Source organism: Taudactylus pleione, unplaced genomic scaffold (genome assembly GCF_031769625.1).
Source record: "Taudactylus pleione unplaced genomic scaffold, aTauple2 ptg001990l, whole genome shotgun sequence".
Classification (NCBI taxonomy): Eukaryota; Metazoa; Chordata; class Amphibia; order Anura; family Myobatrachidae; genus Taudactylus; species Taudactylus pleione.
Window position 1 is genome coordinate 2,528,940 of NW_028286386.1, and position 23,921 is coordinate 2,552,860.

The following is a 23,921-nucleotide window of genomic DNA, read 5'->3' on the forward strand; positions in this document are numbered from 1 at the left end:
ATTGAGTCAGTTGTAGCCTGTCTTAATCAAGGGTTACCACTCCTTATATTCAGTCTAGGGGCAGCTGGGGCTGTTTGCAGCTGGGGTTAAAAGCACCAAGTGTTAAATGCACAAAGTGTGATTACATAACAGTTAATCAAACAGTTGAACAAACATTGACCAACATCTAAGGTAATTTCAGATTAAGTTACAATTAATTTAAAATTTGTCTAAAAAAAACAAACCTAAAACTCACCATGTACTACACATTTCTTTTTTTCAACTCCCTACTTTGTATTTTCGCTAAGGATATAACATCCCTAACTTTCCCTGCATCTCACCTCTCTGGGCACACTGCCGCCCTATTGAGTCACTCACCTCCTCTAAAAACTAATGAGATTTCTTTTCATCAAAAATTGACTATTACAGCCTCATTGTGTCACTATAAAAAACTTTTACACACCTACAACTATATCTACTTCTCCATCCTTCTGCTTTTATTATCTGGTGACATATCACCAAATCCAGGCCCCACACACGGACAGCGGATATACTATGGAATAAATATCCTGCAAACCTCACATGTCTCCCATCACCCTCCAAATCAATAAATGTGCCTTATAGAATTCACACTTGATCACAACTTATTATTTTACATCTGAACATCTCTTTACAATAACTGCTTTCACCAATTTCTACATTTACCTGAGACTGCTGGTTTATACATTAACCAAACTCTCTAAATAGCCCTTCATGAAGTGGCTTCTGCCACCCGTCAGACTTCACGTAAACTGATATAACAGCCATGGCTCTCCACAAACACCTACAAAAACTGCCTCTTAAAGTAGAATGTCAGTGGCATAAATCTTAATTCAAATGACTTCCACACATACTGTAAAATAGGAATCCACCCATCTGTCATCCTAACCCTCTGTCCCATGCTCACTTTCTACCCCATCCGTGTCACCCGTCTGTTTGCCCATCCCCTCTAGAATGTAAGCTCTCACGAGCAGGGCCCTCCATCCTCTTGTGCTTATCCTTTCTTTACTTATACTATCTGCTCTATACTCAAAAGCACCTAACCCGTGACTTTTGCCATCCTGCTTCTGTTGCAGCAGTGTTTATATACCATGTACTTGTATTGCATTGTCTTAAACTGTATGACACTGTTTTCTTGTTCTGCTCAACTGTCTATGTACTATGTCTATGTACTATGTTTGTGCACTATGTTTATGTACTATGTAAGGCGCTGCGGAACCCTTGTGGCGCCATATAAATAAAGGATAATAATAATAATAACAACACATAGTAGTGTCCCTTTTTCATCTTGTGACATTTTACACAATGCTCACATTAGTGCCCCTTACACAATCCCCACAGTAATAGTGCCCTTAACACACATCATGCCCATAGTAGTGCCCCTTACACATAATACCCACAGCAGTAGTGTCCCCTAGGCAATGCCCACAGTAGTGGTGGCCCCACAGTAGTCATGCCCCTTATGCGGAGCCCCCAGTGGTGGTACCCCTTATGCAGAGCCCCCAGGAGTGGTACCCCCTATGCAGTGCCCCATACAGGAGAAAAAAAAAAAAAAAAACAGTAATACACAATACTTACCTTAAGCCCCACTCCTACATCCACTGCCGTCCCACTGGCTGCTCCTTGGAATTATGGGAGAGACGTCATAACACCTCTCCCTTAGTGCCCACTGCAGGAGTCGGATGCCGGAGCACAGGGGTGAACTCCAGCCTCTGGGTGCCGCTGTAGGGAAGGAGCCGGGTGCCCGCTGGTAACAAAATCTTAGCGGGCACCAGGCTCCCTGCGGCACAGGGCTGACTGGCCGGGTAAGGTGGGCTGGAGGCGTCTGTCTCCAAATACAATTTACGGAACGCAGTTCTGCCTGGTTTCGGCCCACTTTAACCCCTGATACACACACATACATACATATATACACATACATATGTAGTCTACATTCTAGCACCCTGCACCTAACACAACCCTTGCAGTTCCTCTTTCCTCCTGGGGTGTCACTCTATGCTCTGGAGCCTCTTATACACTTAAGTTTGTATCTCAGCAGTTTGTTCATCAGCTGAGTGTGCTAACAGCGCTAGAATAGTGAGTGACACCCTGGGCAGGTAAGAGGAACTGCAAGGTTTGTGATAGGTGCAGGGTGCTAGAATGAAGACTGTGTGCGTTCCACACGGGGGGCGTGTGACATCCGGTATGCCTTGTGCAGTTCATGCTTGACGTGCCAGAAGTGGTGTGTCAGCGGTATGCACCTCAGGCTATATAACACGTGGTTTGAACCGATGGCACCAGGAGTGGTACATTGTGTTCACCATGGCGTTTCCGTTGCAGACATTGGTCTATGCCTATTGGACTATTCGATGTGGGTAAGTGACTTGCCAATTATTGGCCTAGTGTGCTTATTATCCCTGAGTGGGTGGTGTATTTAATGGGGACCCATGAGACTGCATTTTGTATTATTTAATGTACTATGCTGTGATGCGATGATGTTGGTCCACCTGGACCCATGCTTTCTCTCTAATATTGGATTGCTGGACCTTGATAATGGTCTCTATGTAGACCGAAACGTCGGTATCCTTGCCTTCTTTGCATCAATGTAAAGCTGCCTGATGCTGAAACAAATAAGCTGACTTTCATTAATTGGTGAGTGCCCTCATTCTATCCACCGTGTGGTGTGTGATATATATATATATATATATTACACACACACATACATAAATATATTTAGTAGGCTGGAATAGCCTGGCTGGAATTGCCCCATTCAGAAGTGCACTATTCAAAAGTGCATTTTAAGATTAATACTGGCATTGCACCAGCGTTGAACCGAAGGGAAACAGAAGGGAAACAGAAGGGAAACAGAAGGGAAACAGAAGGGAAACAGAAGGGAAACAGAAGGGAAACAGAAGGGAAACAGAAGGGAAACAGAAGGGAAACAGAAGGGAAACAGAAGGGAAACAGAAGGGAAACAGAAGGGAAACAGAAGGGAAACAGAAGGGAAACAGAAGGGAAACAGAAGGGAAACAGAAGGGAAACAGAAGGGAAACAGAAGGGAAACAGAAGATCTGCACTTCTAAAAAACCTAATCTAGATTTGGAAAAAAACCATCAACAAAGGTGATTTTAAAATCTCACTGCTACAAATTCCTGCTGACTGCATAACCTGGACTTTCAACACTGAACTCTGGTTGCTGCAAAAACTCTAGCCATCACTTGCTACTATTTGTGCTGCCTCTGTGCTTAACAGATTATCTTACTGAATACTGTTAATATCAGCTTAACTCTGTAATAATGTCTTTTTACATTAGCACTTTGGTCTAGTCTTACATGATCTAGCTACTGCTACTCTCTACTCTAATATTCAAATTCTGCGCCCATCTTATCTCCACTTTTTCTAAACTCTATAATATATTTTTGTTGTGCTGACACTTTACCTCATCCTTACCATGACCATGTTTTCTCCTACCTTCACTCAGTTTCTAACTAATCTTTTGTTCTGCCCTCTGACTCCACCTCTATCCTTTCCCCCTGGTCTCCTCCACCTCCTCCTATCTCCCCTTCTCTCTCTGCCTTCCTCCCCCTCCTCTCCCATTACTCCATTTTCTCTCTCTTATACCCCCCCCCCAAGGATCCTACTACCCCACTGGTAATCTTTCCTCCCTTACATATCTCCCTGTCACTTCGCCCCACTTTCATTCACGTCTCCTAAACTTCCCTCCCTGCCCACTTCCTACAGGGTTCCCTCCTAGCACAGGAGCACGCATGATCCCTACACTCTATTCATCTTGGTCTCCCAAAGTATTCTCATCTCCACGCTATTGCAACCCTGATAATCTCATTCACATCTCTCCTATCAACTCTGTCACTCTATCCCTGTGCCCTCTGGAATGCCAGATCAGTCTGTAACAAACTGGCCCCCACCCATGACCTTTTCATCTCCAACTCCCTGAATCTCCTGGCCATTACTGAAACCTGGATTTTACCCTCTGACACCACTTCTCCTGCAGCTCTCTCTTATAGGGGCCTCACCTTCTCCCACACCCCCAGGCCTGGTGGTCGCCATGGTGGTGGTGTTAGGGTCCTTCTATCCCCTGGTTACTCATACCAACATATACCATCAGAACCATCCCTTACATTCTCCACATTTGAAGTTCATGCTATACGCCTCTTCCAACCAGTACACCTCAGAGTAGCTGTCATCTACCGTCCCCCTGGCCCTCCCTCCAAGTTCCTTGACAACTTTGCTTCCTGGCTCACTCACTTTCTCTCCTCAGACCTTCCCTCTATTATCCTCGGTGACTTCAATACTCCTATTGATATCCCCACAGAATCTGCTGCCTCCAAACTACTCACCCTCACTTCCTAATTTGGACTCTCCCAATGGACCTCCTCACCCTCCCATGCGAGTAGGCATTTGCTTGATCTGGTATTCACTCACCGTTGTGATATTTCTGCTTACTCCAATTCCCCATTCCCCCTCTCTGACCATCACCTCCTCTCTTTTAACCTATCCCTCTCTCCTTCCCCTCCACTACCTCCGAAAGCCACCATCACTAAGCGTAACATTGAAGCTATCGACACTGCTTTCTTTTCTTCCCTACTTGACTCACTTCCCTCCCCTATCCTCTCTTTCTCCTGCGCTGAACAAGCTGCTTCCCTATACAATGCCTCCCTTACTTCTGCTCTTGACTCTGTTGCTCCGGCGATCACTACTCACCCTCTCAAATTCACACCTCGACCCTGGCATTCCAAATGCACCAGATACCTGCAAAAATGTGCACGAACCGCCGAGCGACAGTGGAGAAGATCACGCTCTCAGGCAGATTTTCTCCATTTTAAATTCATGCTGTCATCCTACAGTGCTGCCCTTTCCCTCTCTAAACAGTCATATTTCAAGAATCTCATCTCCTCCCTGTCCTCAAATCCCCAGCATCTCTTTTCCACCTTCAACTCCCTCCCCTGCCCACCCCCTCCTCGTCTCCCCTCCTTGCTCTCTGCCACTGACTTTGCTACCTATTTCACATCTAAAATTGATTCCATACGTCAGGACATCATATCCAACCAGTCCCCCAGCTCTCCACTTCCTCCTTTCCCAGATCACCCCATCCCATCCATTTTACAGACTCTGACATCCTTCTCCCCTGTGACTGGAGAGGAAGTTAAGGCCCTTATCCAGTCCCCCCCCCTTCCACCTCTCCCCTCGACCCTATCCCCTCCCACCTCCTCCGCTACCTCTCTCCTTCTGCCTGCTCCCATCTTGCCCACCTCCTTAATCTCTCCCACTCATCTGGCACTGTTCCTTCTGCATTCAAGCATGCCCGTGTTTCCCCCATTCTTAAAAAACCTAACCTTGATCCTAACATTCTCTCTAACTACCATCCAATCTCTCTCCTCCCTTTTGCCTCCAAACTCCTTGAGCGTATTGTTTACAACCGCCTCACCACATTTCTTTCCTCCCACTCCCTCCTTGACCCTTTTCAGTCTGGCTTCCGTTCTCTCCACTCCACTGAAACTGCCCTCACAAAAGTCAGCAACGACCTCCTTGCTGCCAAATCCATGGGCCACTACCCTCTGCTCATTCTCCTTGATCTCTCTGCTACTTTTGACACTGTGGACCACCCTCTACTGCTGCATATACTTCACTCCCTTGGTCTACGTGACACTGCTCTCTCCTGGCTGTCCTCCTACCTCTCTGACCGTTCCTTCTCTGTTTCCTCTCATGGCGACTCCTCCCCCCCACAGCCTCTTACAGTAGGTGTTCCCCAAGGTTCTGTTCTTGGACCTCTCCTATTCTCTCTCTATAAGTCTTCTCTAGGTAAACTCATCAGCTCTTTTGACCTCCATTATCATCTCTATGCTGATGATACTCAGATCTACCTTTCCTCACCTGACCTTTCCCCCTCTCTACTGACTCGTATCTCTAACTGTCTCTCTGCTATCTCTTCCTGGATGTCCCAACGATTTCTCAAACTTAATATGTCTAAGACTGAGCTGATAGTCTTCCCACCCTCCCAACACATCATGTCCCACTATTTGTTTATCAATAGATGGCATTACTATCTCATCTAGCCCCAAAGTGCGTGGTCTTGGAGTCATCCTGGACTCTTCCCTCTCATTTAAACCACACATTCAGAACCTCTCACAGTCCTGTCGTTTCCATCTCAAGAATATTTCCAAGATCAGACCCTTTCTCACCCAGGATGCTACCAAAACCCTTGTACATTCACTGGTCATGTCCAGACTTGACTACTGTAACCTTCTCCTAGCTGGCCTCCCCAAATCCCATCTCTCTCCTCTCCAGTCTGTGCTCAATGCTGCTGCTCGGCTCATCTTCCTCTCCAAACGCTCTACATCTGCCTCCCCTCTTTTGCAAGCCCTCCACTGGCTCCCATTCCCTTTCAGAACCCAATTCAAGGCTCTTACACTCGCTTACAAAGCCCTCACCCATTCCTCTCCCATTTACATCTCTGATCTCATCTCCCTTCACTCTTCTGTCCGCCCTCTTCGTTCACTTAATACACGCCGCCTTTCAAGCCAATTGATTACTTCCTCCCACTCCCGCCTCCAAGACTTTGCCCGTGCTGCTCCTCACCTTTGGAACTCCCTCCCTCTCCCTATCAGACTCTGCACCTCTCTACCATCTTTCAAACGAGCTCTTAAGACCCACTACTTCATTAAAGCCTTCCAGCTCTCATCCTAACTTGCTGCTACATCTTCCTTTCTCCCGGCCCACCCCATTCTGTGTCACTCCTGTTTGTCTTCCCCTCCTTAAAGAATGTAAGCTCTTTCGAGCAGGGCCCTCTACCCTCTTGTGCTTCTCCCTACTGTAATTTAATTCGTCTCTTACTAGCCACTAGGGCAACACTTGGCTGCTTATGCGGGCGTTAATGTCACTAATATAGCTATGTGTATCCATGTCCTGTATTGTATTGTAAGTCAATGGTTATTTTTTTGTCTATGTACTTTGTAAGGCGCTGCGGAACACTTGTGGCGCCATATAAATAAATGATAATGATACTAATAATAATATATATACACACACATATATACATATACACAAATGTGATATTTCCCGCGTGAAGTAACTGAATACTTCAGTGCAGAAGTCCTGGGGAAAAAGCCTGAGTGGCTTTGAAACGTTGACAGTGTGTAATATGCCACCGTAATACACATCGTATTTTTTGAATAAGTGACGCCTTTTTATTTCTGCTCTGAAGTATTCAGTTACTTCACGAGGGAGATATCAATATTATTAATTATCTGGGAAGGCACCCGCAAGTCAAACTTCATTTATCCAGAGTGCCAAACTACAACAGTATGTATGTACGTACGTACGTACGTACGTACATACATACACAATATGGGACACATGGTTGATAAAGAAACAGCAGCGGGAACAGTTTTACAAATTGATATATATATATATACACACACACACCATGTTCATTTACTGGTGCTTTAAAAAAGGTTAAGTAAATTGTGCACATAAATAGGGTATATTTACCATTACACGTACTAGTAAGTGAACATGGAGGCCATTCTCAGATTTCAGTAATACTTACTTGTTCTTGTGTTTGGCTCCACTGATGTGAGCCTGATACTGCTCTATAGAATTCACAACAATATTGCATGTAGCGCAGGAGAATCCATTTCCAGCTGAAAAACATGAATAGCAGGTAATATGATCAGTAATCTTGATATAAATATCTTGATCAAAAGGAAAACTATGCATATCCTTTTAATCAGAGTAGGGAGCACAAATCATATAAACCATCACAAACATCTATGTAATTACTGAAAATTCAACACAATCATGCATATAACTAGCTGCCCTGGGTTCATTCATTCCACCAGTTGCTCAATTCAATTACAGGCTGATATAATCCTCTGTACAAAAAATTGGCTATGGTTTAAAAAAAAATACTACCGATTTGTTTTATACAATGTGAAATTGATGTTCATTTGTGATGTAAAAGACTATAAACACGATGATTCCAGTGGATGATAGGATGGGTGCCACATAATTATTGTTACTGCATAATTCATTCCTTACACAATCTTAAGAGTATTTCTTTTCATTTTTTCTGAATATAGCTGAAATATTTAATAATTTCTGTTTCAACAGTCAATATTTCTATCCAGACATCTGGGACGCAATGGATGCGGCAATAGTGCCAGTTTATGCGAATGTCTACATACACAAATTTAAGAGGATATATTTTTGGGATGCTCTACTAGGGGTATATTTACTAAAGTGAGAGTTTTTAGAAGTGGAGATGTTGCCCATAGCCCAGAGAAAGTAGGCATGGGATGTTATGTAGAAACCAGAATATCAACATGCATAGTGTCGACATTGGGCATGTCAACATGTTTTTCTAGTCGTAGAGGCCTAACCCTACCCTAAAAGCAGCCTAATCCTAAACCTGTACTGTCGACACCGTGAGTGTAGACATTCGCAATGTTGACATTATGCCCATGTCCACATGTTCACTGTCGACATTTCAACCATGTGGACACAATGACTACATACCAGAGAAAGTTGCTGAGCTGGAAGCCATGGGTCTAAGCTACAGAAGTGAAGAGAGATCTACAGTCTAGTTCATGGGTTCCCAACCACGGTCCTCAAAGCGCACTAACAGTCCAGGTTTTAAGGATAGCCATACCTGAGCACAGGTGTCTTAATTAGAACCTCAGTTATTTTGATTTAACCATCTGTGCTCAAGCATGGATATCACTAAAACCTGGACGATTAGTGTGCCCTGAGGACCGAGGTTGAGAAACACTCGTCTAGTTGAACAGAGTATTCTAAATACTTATTAAACTTCCACAGATGCTAAAGAAATTGGGTCAGGTACTGGGAATTGTTTGCATCAGATCCAAACATGAGAGGCCAGTTTAAAAACTTTGATTAGCCTTGAGATTCTGCAAATTAGGGGACATACAAATCAAAAATAACGACTTTTTTATTCCAGGGCTAAAACTAAATTTACCAGTTTTCAATGTATTTCTTGCACATACCACAGCTACCATGACAAAAGATTCAGTTGGGCAGCTCCATACATCTAGAAATGAAATAAAAACACAACTGTCCTGTAACAGCACTCTGATCATTTACATCAGGATATATGCTCTGTAGCGTGGGAGGTTGGGATATGATGGCCAATTTTGGAAGCTTAAAAGATCAACCTGTAACAACCCATTTTGCACAACGGAGACATGGTTTGTGGACCTTGCGCTATATAACTAGACACAGATTTGTTTCCAATTTAAGGAGGTGACCAAATGCAAGCAAAATGGATCCATTATTTGTAGACAATTTGAAAGTGATTAATATCCTCTCAATTTACCATGATTTTCATGGGATCTGTGCATACACTCACTGGTGGAACAGCCCTGTAAAAGGATTTGTGATATTTACACATATTCATATTGCGTTAAAGTACATCAAAATCAGTGTTCTCCTCAGAGCCTTTTCATTTGTGCACCACTCAGCATTGTACCCAAATCACCCTGCTGTCAATCTGCCCCATGTCCATGAATGGACAGCCAGGGATTGTGGCAGCAGGCACCAGTCCTCATTAGATCCTTCCCACTCACCATCCGTCCCACTCCAAATTACCATCTCTCCCACTCAGTGTGACATAGCATTAAAGCGTCGGGAACACTTCTGTGCAGACACGCTTCTTTCCATACCTCATATTACTAAGCACTTTTCAATGCTTCAATTGTGGATACAGATTAGATCAGCAGCATCATGCTATTACTCAGTCCTCTCCCCGATTTTCTACATTGTCACTATTCAAATTATTTAGTGATTGGCAGGGAAATGCATTAAGTCTTCCAAAAAGAGTGGAGGTTAGTTGCCTATAGCAACCAATCAGCTTTTACCTATTATATAAATGCTAGCTACGAGCTGATAGGTTGCTATAGGCAACCCATAGTTGCCAATCTTTTGGCTGCCTCCTCTGGGAAGAGGAAGCCAGGTCGGCACTGCTGGGTCGGGGGCTCTACAGAGGTTGGCGGGCCTGGTGAGGTGTTGGGTGGGGCTCTGTGGGGGTGGATTACAGAGATTACCGGCATTGTGGAGCGGAGCCAAAATGATGTGATTTACCTCAAAATCACGTTATCGGCTGCCTGTGCCGCCCACTGCACTGGGAAAGTAAGCAGGTGGCCCATGCCCATGGGAGACTTGTCCACCTTTCCAGGTAGCCAGAGAGTGCCAGCTGCAAAAAAAATTCTGGGAAGACCACTGAAAATTATTTTTAATCTGCTTAATTGATGTATGCAATACATGGAGTATACATACAGCCAGGCTTCCTGGGGTTCTATTACCAGTTAATCAGTAATATTCCATTCTAAACTTCAATGAGCAGGAAATCTTGGTTGGAGTTTCTCAGCATACGGTCTCTCCTCAGTACATCAGGGATTTGTCTACATAAAAGCCTTCTTCAGAGAAAAATAGCATGCACCTCTATATGCCATTAAAAATTATGTAATATTTTAACATTGGGTAAGCTCCAATAAAATCCTTTTTTTTTTTGTATTCTTAGTAACTTGTTTTGTCATTATTATATCCACTATTTAATTATCTTTAAAATATTTTGAAAGGGATTTATGCTGCATTTCAGTAATTAAAAATGAATAGTATCAGCAATTAATCTTTGTGTGTATAACTATAGAATGAATTACACAGGTTCTTAAACTCGGTCCTCGGGACCCCAAATCAGTACATGTTTTCCAGCTCTCCTCACAGAACAGCAAGTGAGATTATTAGCTCCACCTGTGGACTTTTTCAATGCGTCAGTGACTAATCAGCACCTGGTGCGTGACCTGGAAAACGTGAGCTGTTTGGGGTCTTCAGGATCGAGTTTGAGAATGAGCTGCCGGCTTCTGACTGGCAAATGGACACTACTTAGATTCACAGTAAGCCCACAATGACTAATTGTATACCAGCATGCATAGCGACTTCACTCAATTGAAAAAAGTAAAATGTAATTTATAAAAAAAAATTCCTACCGTGAATAAATAGCTATTATGATTATGACCTCATTTATGCTTATAGAGTAAGAGTAAATTGTCCTGGTATACCATCGTGGTTTAGAATGGGTATTCTTAAAACCTGGACTGTTAGTATTGTCTTGAGGACCAAGTTTGAGAAGCACTGACCTATAGTAAAGAATGTTAGCAATCACACTTATGCTGGCCACACACAGCGATAATTAACCCGATCTGGCCGATTCCGACACATTGGAACGACAGATCGTGTAAAATGTGGCCAAATCCTGAGTCCCCACTCACGATCACGATGCGATTCCCCGCTGGTCGCACATCGCATCTTCAGATCTGCCATGCGGTAGGGCAGATCTGACAATCTAGGACACGATGCACTGTGAAAGTCTGGATGCAGGTGAGATCGTATGAAGATTGGACACCAAATCGTGTGCATATTGTGTGGAGATCGTGTGCAGAGCCGCCGGGGAGAGTTTCAAGGGAAATCGTACACATTGGCTGATCGTGTGCAGATCGCCATGTGTGTGGCCAGCTTAATACTTATCCTCCTGGAAAAACAGCAGCACAGAGGCAGAGTAATTAGCATTGCTGCCCCCAAAGCACTGAGGTCATGGCTTGGACTCCAACCAGGGCACTATCTGTATTGTCTGTGCTTGGGTTTCCACCCACAATCTAAAAACAAACTAGCAGTTTAATTGGTTTCTGAATAAATATTAACAATAGTGAGTGTGTGTGTGTGTGTGTACATGTGGTAGGGAATATAGAGTGTAAGCTCCACTGGAGCAGGGACTGATGTGAATGACTAAATATTCATGTGCTGTGTGTACTTTACAGTATATCAATAAATAAAATAAGCTATGCTTGGTAAATTCTATATATAATAAAAGCTAGGTAAGTCCCATCTATAACATGGGAATTTACTGAATGCAGGTTTGGTTATTTAGGTGGGGTTTACAAGCCAACCTTGATGGCTATAAGCCTTCATGATTAAGGTCACGTGGAAAGCTCAGGCTAATTTATGCACGCACATGAAACAGCGTTCAAATGCACAGACACCTGCGTTTCCCCGACAACCGCCCGGCAATAAATCTGCTAATGCCCTGCATGGAGTCCGTGAGTTCGCAAAGGCGGGTTCGCGCACTGTGGTGCATACGAGGTATGCAACAATCGACCGATAGCGTACACATTAGCAACTGCAATCCAAGCTGAATCATGCCCTCAGGACCCCAAACAATTCATGTTTTCCAGGTCACCCAGCAGGTGCACAAGTGTATTTATTACACTGACATTTTAAAAGACCCACAGGTGAAGCTAATTATTTCACTTGCAATTCTGTGAGGAGACCTGGAAACATGCTATGTTTGGGGTCTTGAGGGCCTCATCTATCAACGAGTTATCATTTACAACGAGTGATAAAACTGTTGTGTATGATAATGGTGCTCCAGCCAATCAGCTCCTGTCATTTTTCAGACAGACAGTTGGGAGCAGATTGGCTGGAGCACCATTATCATACACAACAGTTTTATCACTCGTTGTAAAAGGTAAAACTCACTTATACAAGGAGGCCCTGAGTTTGAGAACCTGTGCTCTAGACACAAAGGGAAAAATGGAGAGTTGAACATAAGTGTTTGAGGAGCATATCTTCCACTTTTCCACACTGTGTACATGCTCCGGAGCGGGGTGTACGAAAGTACAGGCGATTTAATAGTCATATATCACTTGTGACTGAAGGAGGTGCAACTGGGCTGTAGCGAGGGTGTGTCTATGGAGTGGCAGGCTATGCAGAGTTGGACATACGTTTCCAGACGTAAAGTGCCAAATATAGACAGGTGCATGTGCGCACAGATTAGGATGACGACTAGCAGCAGCTCAACTAGAGTACAGATAGCGGACGGGCATATGGTTAAATATAGTATTCCCGCCAGGCTGTTTCAGCGGGGCACCATGCCCTGCCCTTAAAATGACAAAATGTGCCCTGCCGAAATAGCCTGCCCTCAGACGTCCCCACCCAGTGTCCTACAGGTGGTAAAAGTTGAAGTTTAGCCAGTGAATAGATGCCATGCGCATTCACACAGCATCTATCCGCAGTGAGGGGAGAGCTTGGGGACAGCCCAGCATCTCCATAAGTGTTGGGCATGCCCACTAGTGACGAAAAAGGGGAGTGACATGAAGTGACATCCCCCTTTTTGGAAGCGCGCAGGCAGAACAGTGCCCCTTCTTCCAAGCCCACTGTTCACCCTTTCTATGCACACAGCATATATGGACGATTTGTGTTCAACTCTACATTAGACCTTTATTGTTGGACTGTTCCAACAATCCCAATTATTTATATCTCAGAATTCCTTTTTTTATGATTGTGTTTTAGTTTACATTACATGGACAAGACCCCTTAAGGTCTTACTACTCACTTGTTTTTGTTTTTATTCTATATTAGAGCATATAGCATATTTTAAATACATATATTTAGTTTGATAAGCCAGCCAAAATCCTACTGTGTCATGTATACTATAAAAAGAAACCAATTGAGGACATCTATATTTACAGGTAAGCTCATTTTTATAAGATTTATAGATATGTAGTGTGGTACTCGTTTTGAACACCCTGTGCCAGGTATTTTAACTACTATATGAAACTTAATGATGCAACTTTTTGTATTCAATCTAAAATGTATTTTATTCTGCAACTCCAATTGACTTCGTCCTTTCTGATCAATATTTTCCAAAAGGCCAGCACTTATACTGAATGTCATACTTGCCTAGGTGCTTGCACTAATCAGAATAGCGCATGAGGTAACTATGTATTGTTCAATATGCCTAGGGGTATACAATCGGGAAGCCGGCTGCCGGAATCCCGACAGCCGGCTTCCCGGCTGCTTTATCCCGGCGTGGGATAAATGACCGGCTTCTATATCTAGATGCCTGTCATTTCCCCGACGCTGGGAGACCGGCACCCGGCATCCCGATCGAAGGGATGCCGGGCGCCGCGAGCGGACAGCCGCAGGCGGGGGGAGGGTTAGGTTTAGGGCACCCGGGGGGGACTTAGGGTTAGGCACCCCCCCGGGAGGGTTAGGTTTAGGTAGCGGTGACGGGGGGGGTTAGGGTTAGGCACTCGGGGGGGAGGTTAGGGTTAGGCACCCCTAAGGAGGGTTAGGTTAGTTTATACTTACCTTAGCGACGATCAGGATTTCCAGCGCTGTCGGGCTTCCGGGAACTCTGCTTTTGTCGGCCAGGCATCGAACCGCCGGCCATGCGGCCGGCAGTATTTCATACCAATTCACTGGCTGAAATATCGACAGTTCAATTGAATATCTGTCTATCTGCTGTGCTTCGTGCTGTGTGTACAGGTGGCCAGCAGACTGCCTGTACACTTGCTGCAGAGGCTGCGGCACATGTAAATGCCCGCCCAGTTGCGACGTCAGGCATGACATATTGGGCCGATTGGTAAGTGCATAGACACTTACCAATCGCGACAAATCGGCTAGACAACCAATTAGTCGTCTTAGTGTGCACCCAGTGATCGCAAAATACGCACTATAGCGCTTATTTACGCGTTACAGCAAAGGAGGGACTCACTCTTTAAAAAAATGAGCGGGTCCTGCAGGACGACGCTCTGTGCATGCTGCAGCAGCCAGCCCACCCAGTAACTTCCCCAGCATCCAATAAACGCGGGCGGCAGCGTCTCCTCGTCTGTCCCCATCCAATCAGCCCGGGCTGCAGCGTCTCCTTCTCCAATGAGGAGGAAGATATGTCCCCATTAGACGCCCGCCCCGTCCGCAGCTCGCCACCCGCTATCTACAGTAGGATGACACACAGCTGCAGCCAGCCGATCACCAGTGGGAGAGCCGGCCTGGGACCTATAGGATGCAGTGACAGTACAGCTGCTGCATTGCTCTGAAACTGCACACACTGCTGTGCTGGAAACAGGCTCCGGGATTACATATCCAATCCGGGAAATTTAGAGTGACAAGTGTCTGGAGCTCCTCCCACAATCGGCATCTCTGCAATTATGATTCATGTATGTGTCTGTTAAGTATGTGTGCCAGTACTGTTTGGGTAAAGCCAGTTTGCCGCTGTCCTCTGTATGGTTTTTTTTTTACCTTTCCATTCACCTATTGTTTTTTTCAGGAATTTTAGTCCGAGCTCTGTCAACTTCCACCCCCCCTCCCCTCCCTATGCACCATCATGTCAGGGCCCTACACCACTCACCACCATCGTGCCAGCACTGTGCCGTGCCCCTCCACCTTACTGTGATCACTGCCCCGTGCCCCTCCACCATCTTGTCATCACTGACCCATGGGACCCTGCTGTGCAGTGCCAGTGTTTGCTGGAACATGTTTGTCAGTGTGTGGTGGAACCCTTCGATGCAATGTCAGTGAAAGCCCCTAACCCGCTCTTTGCCCCCAAGTACTGTGCCAGCTATCTACCCTTGCCTCCTCCCTACCTCCAGCACTGCCCCCTCCTTGCCCCAAGCAGTCGCAACTGCTTTCTGCACTTACCCCCTCCCTACCCTCAGCACTGCCTGCCCTTACTCCTCTACCCCAACTTCTCACTGCCTTTACCCCTTAGCTCTACCCCAACTGCTTCTTGCCTACTACTTGTCCTCACCCCGATAATATGTGATGGGAACCCAGAAACAGTGGAGTAGGACGCCAATGTTTTAAAGTGAGGGGTCCCTGGGACACACATTTTTTTTGCTCAGCGTGATCACTGTGTATCCAACCTCAACCCTCAAGTATCCCCAACAGGTCATGTTTTGAGAATTTCTGTCTGTGGAAGAAAGATAATTAATGACCCAGCAAAATAGATTAACTCACCTGTACGTGATTAAAGAAATCCACAAAACATGACCTGATAGGGTTAAGAACCCCTGAATTAGCATACATCTCTGGAGAAAACATAACTAAAATAATGAAACAATACATGGTTACTTTATACAGACTTGCAGAGCGCCCCCTCTGCTTAAAAACAAAAACATAATAAAATAGCCAAGGTATAAACAGACACACTCCTACTCCAAAATGAATATCCCTTTATTAAAATCAAAATGAACCAGCAATACAGCATCTGAATGGTTATTTGATAAATGGACAACACAATCATAATTAAAAACCAATTGGTAACATTACCATGGAGGAAAACAGACAGTGCCGATGGGCATAAATGTATTAACGCCAAGATCAATAAATCATACTTATTAAAGCTTTTATGATTATAGCCTAATCAGGATAATTATTTAAAAAATGTCCATAGGTCACAATAGATTTCCTGGACATGTATGTGTGTGAGCAAACAATTGGTGATTGTACTTTTATGAATGAAATAGACATGCTTGCAAAGGCCTGCTACCTGTCTCCTTACCCTGATCACTTACCCAGCGATGCCATGAAGGGCAAAATTCCTTTGAGCAAAAAGAATTCTATCCAGAAAAACCCAAGCTCAAAATATATATTCATTATAGGAAACAAATTTGAAATGTCTAGAATATAATATGTGCAAATAAAATATACAGGCACCGTAAAGAATGTATAGGAATAATGTATCACTCTAATGAATCAATATAACATTCATGTTACTTGTGTATATGCACAGAATAATCATACCATGTTTAGTAGATTTAATGCAATGGGCCATATCGGGGCTATCCAATTAGCACTGAAGTCGGCCTGACAACGTCACTTATCAGGGGGTTTTTTTTCGGGACCTGATTTGTCCTGAAAAATAATCCACGATAAGTGCAGTTTTTTTTTGCCCAAAAAAGGGCGAGAACACATAGGAGCCGCAATAAGCTCGTGGACCTATGTGTTAACGGGCGAACTATCCTATTTTGTCCAAAATAATAGGATAGGGAGAAAAAAAAAATAATCGTCCGAAAATCGGGGAGAATCGTCGAAAAATCCCAGGTTTTCGCCGATCAATTAGCGCCCGGACAGTGTTCGGGGCTAATTGGATATGGCCCAATATCAGCTATATACCATAAGCTTGAAGTTATGTTATATAGTAATAGGTTAATCTTATGGCATATATGTCCTAGGACAAAACAGGGTACTAAATAATTGTAATATACCAGCATCTATCTTTTAGTAATGTCAACAAGGAGTGAGCAAGAAAAAGTAAAAGCAGGATTTCTGAAACGGTCAGTTTCTGGGGGTCAGTCAGCTATTGTGAATTGTCCACATTTTAGCTTGCTACCAGACGTCAGATTACCCGACAATGCACGTGTGATTGTTCTGCTTTTGTGTTTTATTTCTATTTTAAAGAAATAATTTGTAATTTATATATCTGTAGGCCAAATTTTTATTCAACAAGTATTGACACTTTTTCATGTATTAAACCATATTTACTGCCTATTTTTTTTAAAAATTGAATTGTCAGATATGGATAGATTTTTATAGTACCATATACATGTGGGTAATTATTTGGTTTACAGCATCTTTGATTACATTAGGTTGTGATTGTACTTTCAAATAAGTCAGGAACTACCTATAGACTTCTAACGAGTATCAGCTCTTAGGCTAAATCCAAGTAGCGCTACTAGTGAGTGAGATTTTTGTTTTGTTTTTTTAGGGGAGGGATTTTAGTCCTTTTTAGAGGTTGTTTTATCCCGCATAGTTATTGCATGCTCAAGCGGGTTTTGAACTTAGGCCAGGTAACACATTAGAACAATTTTGGCACGATTTGTCATATCGGAACGACAAATCGTGCATATCGTCTAATGTGTATGCACAGTTGTACAATATATAGAGAACTGCACACATTATATATAGATTTCGAATCATACATCTAGATCATAACTCATGGCCCGTTGGCTACATGAGGCCTGCAAGGTCAATTTTTGTGACCCACATGAGCAGGACAGACAAGTGGAGCCGGGATAAGAAAAAAAATTAAAAAAAATTCTGTCCTGTTTCCAACTGTATCTGAACAGTGCTCCAGGTCCCATGCAGATGAGGAGCTGGGGTTGACAGCGAGGGCAAAGTGTGGCAATGAATCAGAATGAATCAGCTTCACTGATTCACCGCCACAATGTCACTGTAGGGAGCTACCATGTCTTCACCAGAGCAAGAAAGTAGAGCAATGCACTGAAGAGGTGGAAAATATATACTACAGAAGGGTAGAAATGAGTCACAGAAGAGGGTGAGAAGATATGTTACCAAAGTGAGGATGTGGGTAAGGGGAATCACTTAGAGATTAGGGTGACTGATAAAAAAGGGGCAAGGGTATACCTCCTATGTAATATGTCCTGAACATGTATTGACACCACCCCTATAAATGCTTCTATCAAGACTGGAAGTTTCGCAATGCTGAAAGGTATGAAAAATGCTTTTATTTTACCTATTTTAACGCAATTTAAACATTTATAAAGGTGAAAAATAGGCATTAACAGCCCTAAATCTAAATGAATTCCACTACACCAAAATCTCTACACTAGTAAAAGCAAATGCATGCTAAAGCAGCATATTCAATTTTTATAACAAATACAGTTTCCCCACTTCCAATGGACCCATATGTGGTCACAGAGTTTTCCGTCATCATCATTAGCCTGGCTCTAAAGCACAGAGAAAAGCCAAGGCATGGTGTGCACCCTATATGTAGATCTAGGCAGATGTGAGAATGCATTAACTCAACAAAACAGTGGTATCAAACTTAGAAGGAGCGCAACACAATACTTGGACATATAACAGATCACCAATACCACACTTGTATCTGCATTTTAGCAGTATTATCAGTATTTTTAAGTAATCTACTTCTTTTACTGCTACTTTCAACCTACCCACAAAAAGATAGACAACCTTTAGAAACCGCATTGATGTATATTAGTGCACATTCTGCAGCTGTGATTTATATAGAAAAAGCTTTAACATTTCTACTACATAAAGTCTAGTTTAGCAAACAGTAAACATAATGCCTCTCCTACTAAACCAGATGTCATTTCTTCACATATTACATAGTGATTTTTTCAGAATCAGGCTCAGCATGGGACTCACTTGATCCAGAGCCTGGCTTTAGTGGTTTGAGAGGTGTAGTTTGCGGCAGTGTGTTCCCGGAGCTGGTATATATAGTCATAATCTTGTTTTTAGTCTCATGCTTCTTGTGTTTCTTGCCCATATAATGCTGCTCAGCCATATGCGGGTTGTTAAAGGTGGCTTTGCATAGGCTGCAAAACTGGTCAGGGTCTGACTGATCTGTACTGCCAGGAGCTTTCGGAGCAGCTGATGGTAGTACACGTGTGGCAGGCTTCTTACTTGTAGGTTCCCCTACAGAAACAAAAATGGAGTATTTAAAGGAATACTGTAATTTTACATTCAAGGACAACCTATTGATTTTTTTGTCAACGTTTTTGAAACAACATATTACAGCTTAAGAGTTGACACTTCAAAACACAAGAGAACTAGAACATTAATATTTGGGTACTTTTCCCATCCCACTACTCCATTCTGGATGAGGATATGTGATTCATGAATGTTCACGCATCCTATGTTTGCTTTATCCCCAAAGGGGGCAATTCAGTTCAGCATGATTTGAGTATCGCCGGGAATTAATTCCCGGACTATTCAACTGACCGCAATGTTAACCCCAACTAGAGGATATATGCTTGCACCCTCCTGAGGTGGGAGCAGAAATCCGACTAAACTAGTGCTGCAATGCTGTTTTCGGGCATAGGGTGTGTGCTAACAGCATCGCAGCTGGCACTTCAGTCGGGGAATGCAGGTTACATCGACTAAACACTCGGCTTAAAGCTGGGTAACCTGCCTTTCCCAACTGCAGGGCATGGTGGGGACAATAGAATAGCAACAGGAACTCATTCCCAGTGCTATTCAAATCACGCTGAATTGGATCGCCCTCAAAGATTTCGGAGTTTTAAATCATGGACAAGACTAGTTTTATACATACAAATATTTTACAGTTGATTGTTACCTTCAAAAGCTCCACCCTGTTCCTTCAGCTTTAAGTTCTTTGCATGCGGTTTGCCTATATAGTGAGACATGGCAACAACCGCAGAAGAGAAGGACATGTTGCAGATCGGGCAATGCTTGTTCCTATCGACCTCGGCGTCAGCCACCTGCACATACAAACGTAGTTACCACTCAGTGAATGACCAGACACAATGTACCAGTACATTTGTAACGTAGCACAACATTGTATATAATAGGAATGACAGACCAGGGTCAGCGATTGTTGTCTGAAGTAGTTAGTTGAACATTAGCACATCTTAGCATGTGTTTAGGGCTTCCTAAAACAATTGTATTGTAAAGGCAATATCAAGAAGTTCTGACGGCTGTATATGCCTCAGCTGCCAACTTACTTAAAGCATTGGTATATTATTGCTTAGAAATTAAAACTATATTTAATTCCAAAAACTCAAGTGATGACAGACAAGATTATCTTCAGCATATTATTGTTTTATTATTACTACTCCTATTTCATAAACAGTGTTTTACCATCGATTGGGTAGCATGAGAATATTACCGAAGCATTATCCGGTTTCATCTTTTTTGCTGGAATGACGACATCTTCTCCTTGCTGAATAGACAAATAGCGGCGATATTTATTTGCATGCTTCTTGCTCTGGAAAAAAAAAAAAAGAAAAGTAAATGCTTATGTAGTAGGTAAATGACATGACAATCCGCATTAAAAGAAAAAAAAAAAAAAAAAAGGAGGAAATATAAAAAAATGGAGACGCACCTGGAAATGTGCAAGCTTCTGCGATTCGGAATTCAAAACAGCACTGCATACTTTACAGCTGGTGTCAGTGAAAAGATGACTGTTCTCCTTGATTAGACGATTAACTAAAACAAATAAAAAAAAAAAGATATAAAAAAATAAATAAATAAAGCTTACTGCATTTGCCTAAAATAACCCCCTCCCCACACACACCATTATAAATACACACACATGAATATTGTATTGATGCACACTATTTCTTTACCCACCAGTACACAATCTATTCCAAAAGTACTAAAAATCAACACCAATTTTTGCATGGCCAAGGTGTTCTCTTTAAAATGTACATTGCTTTGCACAACATCAAGAGAAAAATAAAGTGACAATACAACCTGCTCATTTACATTTTTTTATTCAATGGATAATTGCTGATATCATAGGAACAAAGTGTTACAAAATAAACTATAAAAAAAAAGAAAAAAAAAAAAGAGGATTTTGGTACTTATCGATAAATCAGTTTCTCCTGATTCTACAGGGAACACTGGCAGATGGGTGGTGGAGTGGAGCTGGCACTTTACATTTAGAAAGTGTGATAGGCTCCTCCCCCATCAGCCCCTAGTTCGAAAAACTGGCCCGGGAAGATACGGAAACAGAGAGAACCAAAAGCGAGAAGGAATACACACAAAGAACAACGGCCAAAGCAGAGAACTAACAACATGTAGTACACCAACCAAACTGACAAGTAGCAGGTGAGCAGCGTTGGGTGAGCGTCCAGTGTAATCAGAGAAACAGATTTATCTATAAGTAACAAAATCCTCTTTTCTCCTTCATCCACCAGGGAATACTGGGGACGTATTAGAGTTTGCCCCCCATGACGACGTGTAAAAGTTTTTTTTCCAATCTTTGCAAATTTAATTAAAAGAAAAAAAAAAAAAAAAACAATTAGAAATCACACGTACATAAGTATTCACCACCTTTGCTCAATACTTTGTTGATGCACCTTTGGCAGCAATTACAGCCTCAAGTATTTTTGCATATGATGCCACAAGCTTGGCACACCTATCTTTGGGCAGTTTCGCCCATTCCTCTTTACAGCACCTCTCAAGCTCCATCACGTTGGATGGAAAGCATCGGTGCACAGCCATTTTCAGATCTCTCCAGAGATGTTCAATTGGATTCAAGTCTGAGCTCTGGCTGGGCCACCTAAGGACATTTTGGCTGTGTGCTTAGGGTCATTGTCCTGATGAAAGATGAACAGTCGCCCCAGTCTGAGGTCAAGAGCGCTCTGGAGCAGATTTTCAGCCAGGAAGTCTCTGTACATTGATGCGTTCATCTTCCCTCTATCCTGACTAGTCTCCCAGTTACTGCCGCTGAAAAACATACCCACAGCATTATGCTGCCACCATGCTTCACTGTAGGGATGGTATTGGCCTGGTGATGAGCAGTGCCTGGTTTGCTCCAAACATAACGCCTGGCATTGACGCCAACGAGTTCAATCTTTGTCTCATCAGATCAGAGAGTCCTTTTCAGGTGCATTTTGGCAAACTCCAGGTGGGCTGCCATGTGCTTTTTACTAACTAGTGGCTTCAGTCTGGCCACTCTAATATACAGGCCTTATTGGTGGATTGCTGCAGAGATGGTTGTCCTTCTGGAAGGTTCTCCTCTCTACACAGAGGAATGCTGTAGCTCTGACAGAGTAACCATCGGGTTCTTGGTCACCTCCCTGACTAGGGTCCCTGATCGCTCAGTATAGACAGCCAGCCAACTCTGGGAAGAATCCTGGGGGATCCGAACTTCTTCCATTTACGGATGATGGAGGTCACTGTGCTCATTGGGACCTTCAAAGCAGCAGATTTTTTCTGTACCCTTCCCCAGATTTGTGCCTCGAGACAATCCTGTCTCGGAGGTCTGCAGACAATTCCTTGGACTTCATGCTTGGTTTGTGCTCTGACATGCACTGTCAAGTGTGGGACCTTAGACAGGTATATGGCTTTCAAAATCATGCCCAAACAACTGAATTTACCACAGGTAGACTCCAATTAAGCTGTAGAAACATCTCAGGATGATCAGTGGAAACAGGATGCACCGGAGCTAAATTTTGAGCTTCATGGCAAAGGCTGTGAATACTTATGTACATGTGATTTCTTAGAGGTTTTTTTTTTCTTTTTTTTTTATATTAAACTTGCAAAAAAATTTTTAAAAAAAGCTTTACACGTTGTCATTATGGGGCATTGTGTGTAGAATTTTGAGGACAAAAATTAATTTATTCCATTTTGGAATAAGGCTGTAACATAACAAAATGTGGAAAAAGTGAAACGTTGTGAATACTTTCCGGATGCACTGTAAATCAAATAGAGCAGGATTTACAGCGGTAAGCACTGTGAGTGACACAATGTAATAATCTATATAAACAGTTTGCTGTCTGTTTGTAAACAGGAGGCTTAAAGACAAAAGTAAAAATGATATTTAATGGATAGGATACATCAATTGATTGAACATATAAAACATACAAAAAGCAAAAATTAAAACATGTATCATGTGCAAATGAATTGATGTGGATGATATCACAAAATGACCTGTATCAGGTATAATTCGCTAGCTGAAAAAACCCTGAGTATGAAATGGTTACTCATGTATCAATATTAGACAGAGGTTCCACAACACTTTGTAACTGATGAATTGTCACTGATATGCAACACTGATGCTATTTGGCAAATGGCAGAATCCCACAGAAAAATGATTTGAGCAGCCAGACTCCGCTGCTGAATGTGATTCTTCACTACTGGCGTCCCAGTGTGAGAATGGTGTCCGCACTTGGTAGTTAGTGATTAAAATATTAAAAGGCAGTGATAAATAGAAACGACCTTTAGTAGCGTGTCCACGCCGATGTCCTTCCTGGTTCAGCCTGTTCTTGGCTGTGTGAAGCCGCGGCTGGAAATGTGCCGGCTGCCGTGTGACGGGAAGCGGTGAACTTCAGATAGTGGGCGGTCAGTTGGTCAAAGGACTCGCCAAAAGATAGCGGTGCACAAATGTGCTGATGTTGTGGAAACCTAGTCTGCCTTGATGACATCAACGCGTTTCGTCCCATAAACCACCGGGACACTCTCAAGCAGGCAGAGATCTATTGTTGGCAAGATAAGCCTAACAGATAGCCAGGCGACTCCATCTGGCCAACCACGCCGGGCAGCATCGTAAAGCACATATAAGCCATCTGACTTGCACTGCCTTACGAGCCACATAAATGTGT

General features: G+C 43.1%; 1 protein-coding gene across 1 annotated transcript in view; it reads right to left on the reverse strand.

The window, feature by feature from the left end:
• Positions 1 to 23,921, reverse strand: part of ZNF346 (zinc finger protein 346) — a 41,731-nt gene that overhangs the window by 12,084 nt on the left and 5,726 nt on the right. Inside the window, exons 2-6 of the mRNA XM_088465412.1 lie at positions 20,696 to 20,799; positions 20,480 to 20,578; positions 19,928 to 20,072; positions 18,997 to 19,266; positions 7,565 to 7,658 (exon numbers count right to left, since the gene is read on the reverse strand). Of these exons, the coding sequence (XP_088321538.1) occupies positions 7,565 to 7,658; positions 18,997 to 19,266; positions 19,928 to 20,072; positions 20,480 to 20,578; positions 20,696 to 20,799 (712 nt within the window). The remainder of the gene's footprint in view (positions 1 to 7,564; positions 7,659 to 18,996; positions 19,267 to 19,927; positions 20,073 to 20,479; positions 20,579 to 20,695; positions 20,800 to 23,921) is intronic.